Source organism: Quercus suber, unplaced genomic scaffold (genome assembly GCF_002906115.3).
Source record: "Quercus suber isolate HL8 unplaced genomic scaffold, Cork oak 2.0 scaffold_248, whole genome shotgun sequence".
Lineage (NCBI taxonomy): Eukaryota > Viridiplantae > Streptophyta > Magnoliopsida > Fagales > Fagaceae > Quercus > Quercus suber.
The window spans coordinates 241,367-245,904 of record NW_027069704.1 but is presented as its reverse complement, the minus strand read 5'-3'; the positions used below and the strand labels follow the sequence as shown (position 1 = coordinate 245,904).

General features: G+C 32.2%; 1 protein-coding gene across 1 annotated transcript; it reads left to right on the top strand.

The window, feature by feature from the left end:
- The first annotated feature begins 701 nt into the window (after nt 1-701).
- LOC111999834 (GDSL esterase/lipase 1) lies at nt 702-3,820 on the top strand. The gene is made up of 5 exons (XM_024031946.2): nt 702-2,157; nt 2,244-2,365; nt 2,779-3,009; nt 3,139-3,394; nt 3,497-3,820. The coding sequence occupies exons 1-5, from the start codon at nt 1,896-1,898 to the stop codon at nt 3,733-3,735; spliced, it is 1,110 nt and encodes a 369-aa protein (XP_023887714.2). The 5' UTR covers nt 702-1,895; the 3' UTR covers nt 3,736-3,820.
- The last annotated feature ends 718 nt before the right edge of the window (nt 3,821-4,538 follow it).

Genomic DNA, 4,538 nt, shown 5'->3' with positions numbered 1-4,538 from the left:
CTCGAATTGTGTGAAGTAAATCAAAGATGGTGATTAATAATAATGACCAAACTCTTTTGTTTTGTTCTTTCCTTAATAAAATATATAAAATTGTATTTGAATAGTGGAATGTGACAAAATCCAGCATTTTGTGGTCAAAGAAGGGTAGTAAATGTGTTACCTAAGCGTTTTCCTAGAAGATGCAAGGCATCAAGAGCAACTAGCCCAATCACTAGCCTAATAAAAATGTGATGCATAAAGAGGAGTTGGAAAGAGGAACTAGAGAAAGAGCGAAGTGAGAGGAAGGAAGAAATACAACAAATGATGTCACAAATGAGAGAAATGTTGGCCGAATTTAGCACACGTGTTCTTCATTTCTTTCTGAGGTACCAAAAAAAATTTAATTTAATGAAACTCAACTTATTACAATGCATTGGAAGGAAATTAGTTTTATTGTGTTCTTTTTTAGCTATTTCATACAAATGTTGTTATGTGATATTAAAATGATGCCCTTAATATATTCAGGATAATGATGATGATGATTTTGAGGATTGATGAGAACTTTTCGATTGCAAGAAGTATTCATCAATGTATAAAGTAGGATAGTTAACTTAGTTCTTATATTTTCAGGATTTAAGGGTACTATTACTTAGTTATTGCTGAATAATATTGTAGGATACCTAATGTATTAATTTGAATGTATAATGTATTATTTTGATAGGTTGGTTTGTTCATTGATTTATAATGTATAAACTGGTTGATAAACATGTTGATCAAACTGCCTACACATTTCTATAGGAAAAAATAGGAATTTGTGATCTACCCAAGGGGGGAAAAAAAACCCTATAACCAATTTTTTTTTTTTTTTAAAAAAGGAACCTATAGTTGCGTTTTTAAAATGCATCTGTAGGTTGAAGACCTATAGCCTCGTTTGTTAAATGCAGCTAAAGTAAACCCTATAGCTGGGTTTTAAATTTGTTGCTAAAATAACTCATATAGCCACGTTCGTTAAACGAGACTAAAATAGCCCCTATAGCTACGTTTTTTCAATTGCAACTATAGGTTGTAGACCTATAGCTGCAATTTGTAAGTGCGGCTATAGACCTATCAATCTATTGCCATGCGGCCTAAACCTATAGCCACATTTGAAAAAATTCAACTATAAACCTATCAATCTATTGCCATGGTGTATAGGACACGCTTAAAAATGCGGTTATAGAAAAAAAACGGCTAAAAACCAAATAGGCCTAGCTATAGCCATGTTTTTAGGAGCTGCAACTGCATTTTTAAAATGCGGATGTAGACCAATTTTTTTGTAGTGATATAATTGTCTTTATATATAAGCCACAGCCCCCAAGCCTTCTCCTATTTTAAGTTGATATATGATTCTTCATACTTGGCTGCCAAGCACACTTTTAATATAAACATGTGTTCCCCTATTTCTAGAAGGACTTGTTCATCACGGGGGCTCTCTTGCCACTAAAGTGGACCGGACCCACAACATAAATGTCTTTGAATTTCCTTAGTAGTTGAGTGTGTGTAACAAAACTCTTGATAATGATCAATGGACCGGAGTACGGGTTAATCTTTGTTAACGCAATCTGAGATTTAGAGAAAAAGATGGTTGAGTTATATCATTTGAAACTAGAGCATTATGACTTTGAACTTGGATTTTTCAAAGAATATTCTTTGTCGCATATAAAAAGTCCAAGGTGACTGCACAAGGTCAAAGTACACAAATCATGAACGTAGCCAATATGAAGACAATGAACCAGTCAACCTTCTATGAAAGATCAACTGAAGCAAAACTTCCTTTTTCCTCTTGTAAAGCACAAATCAAGCAGCCTATAAAAGAAAATTGCAACTAATAAATAGAAGTTAAAAATAACAAAAGTAAAAAGTTGTAAAGATTGAACATGATGGGCTTAAGGTTCTACTTGTGTTTCTTGGTTTTGTTTACAAGCCTTTTTATCTCAACCCACGGCCTTGGTCACCTTTGCCTGCCAGAAGAACATGTTGCCTTATTCATCTTTGGAGATTCATTATTTGATGCTGGAAATAATAATTATATCAACACCACTACTGATTACCAAGCAAATTATGAGCCATATGGGGAGAACTTTTTCAAGTACTCTACTGGGAGATATTCTGATGGCCGTATAATTCCAGATTTTATTGGTAATATATTGCTACATATGTACTGTCTTGTTTTCTATAAAATCTCAGTTTTTTATTATATGTATTAATTGTTTGTTTTATTTCAGCTGAGTTTGCAAAGTTGCCATTCATTACACCATATCTACATCCTGGTTACCATCAATATACTGACGGGGCAAACTTCGCATCCGCTGGAGCCGGTGCTCTTGCTGAAACTCGCCAAGGAATGGTATGTAATCTTTAATATTAAGTAGGCGTTATATATATATATATACATATGTTAAGTTAATACAAACTTCACACACATTTATAGGATTGCAATCATGATATTATCTAGTAGAAATACACTAATCATACTTATTCACATCAAATTATAAATAATTATTTAGTAAAATTTGTAATATCTTTAATATTTTTTATTGTCTTAAACAGGGAAAAATATATATTGTTTTCAGGTATGTATATATATCTTCTCTCTCAAAACAAATGTGTTGATGATAAATGAGACTTATTTGTTGTGAGTCATGAGAAGATACATATATCTGTAATACGGTATACCTTTTCCTTAAAAAGATTGTGTATTTATTGCATATGTCTGCTTCCATGAAGCAAATATTTTAATACATTTTTCTTTATTTATAGGTGATTGACCTAAAAACTCAATTAAGTTATTTCAAGAACTTCGAGAGGCTGTTGAGCGAAAAACTTGATGATGCAGAAGCTAAGACATTATTGTCCAGAGCTGTATATTTAATCAACATTGGATCTAATGATTATGTAGTCCCTTTCACGAGGAATTCCAGCATCTTTCAATCCTATTCTCAAGAAGAATATGTAGACATGGTGATCGACAATTTGACATTTGTGATCAAGGTAATAAAAATTAACAATGTATTCATTACAAATTCATTCTACATACTTATCGTATATTCCCCCCTCGATCTCCTTACCTTCTTTTTCGGACTGTTGCTTATAACCCGTAACTACATATTGATATGCTAGGAAATATATGAGGAAGGAGGAAGAAAATTTGGGTTTCTAAACTTGGCGCCATTGGGTTGTCTTCCATTGGGAAGAGCACTAAATTCAGGAAAGACAAATGAATGCAAGCATGAACTAACAGCCCTATCAAAACTGCATAATAAAGCACTTTCTGAAGTTCTCCAAAATCTAGAGAACGAGCTCAATGGATTCAGATATTCAATAGCCGATACCTACACTATTCTTAGTGAAAGAATAAATAATCCTTTGAAATATGGTATGTCATGAGCATTTTCATAGTGTAGAATCTATTTTCTTAATTATTGTTATTTCTATCAAAAACCGATACTAACATTTTGGTTTTAAATATTTTGTGAAGGTTTCAAGGAAGGGAATATCGCATGTTGTGGAATTGGTCCATACAAAGGAATTAATAGTTGTGGAGGGAAGAGATCAATTAAAGAGTACGAATTATGTGAGAATGCTAGTGAATATGTGTTCTTTGACACTGTTCATCCCACAGAAAAAGCCAACCAGCAATTCGCAGAGCTAATGTGGAGTGGAACTCCCGATATCATAGGACCTTATAATCTCAAAGCATTGTTTGAACACAAATAAATGTAGATTTCATAAGCATTGAGTGACTCATAAATGTTATTATTAGAATTTAAATATAAAAAAAATGTCATTATGCATGGATCTTCATCATAAATGTTATTATTAAATTTTAAATAAAAAAAGGTAATTAAGCATGGATCTTCATCACTATATCGTTGTTTGTGCAATTGGTGACACATTATTTTACATGCATGTCATATAAGCTTTAATTATTTACACTTGAATTGGATAATGGACTAATTAATCAACTTGATTAATTCACTTGTGATTCAACAACCTAGGTCCAAAAACCTAACAATAATATATACAAATTAGATCATCCAACTAGAAACTTGCCGGTAACAAAATGAAAGAAAAATGTCCATGCATAACATTCATTATGGGCATATATATATATATATATATTGCACCTGAAACAGCCGAAGATCAAAGAGCTTTGATATCATGTTATATTTATGAAAATATAAATTGAGAGTATAGAGAACAGAGAGAGAACGTAAGGCTACTTGGTTCGGCTTAACAGTTCACATCTATTGAGGGAGCTCTTGATGGTTATATCTTTACTATAATCTCAATTCTTTCTTCATTTTTTTTTTACAGTGAACCTGATATGGGGTATTTATAAGAAGTTAAACCCTAAACTCTAAATTAATAATACAAAAACCATGATTAACAACTTATAGACTTATAGTACATATATTATTCTTGGCTTGCACATTAAGGATTGGGCTTGGGCCTTGATAATTATGGGCTCAATACCTTACATAATTCAATTATTTAAGGACTTCATCATCTTTAGGGAC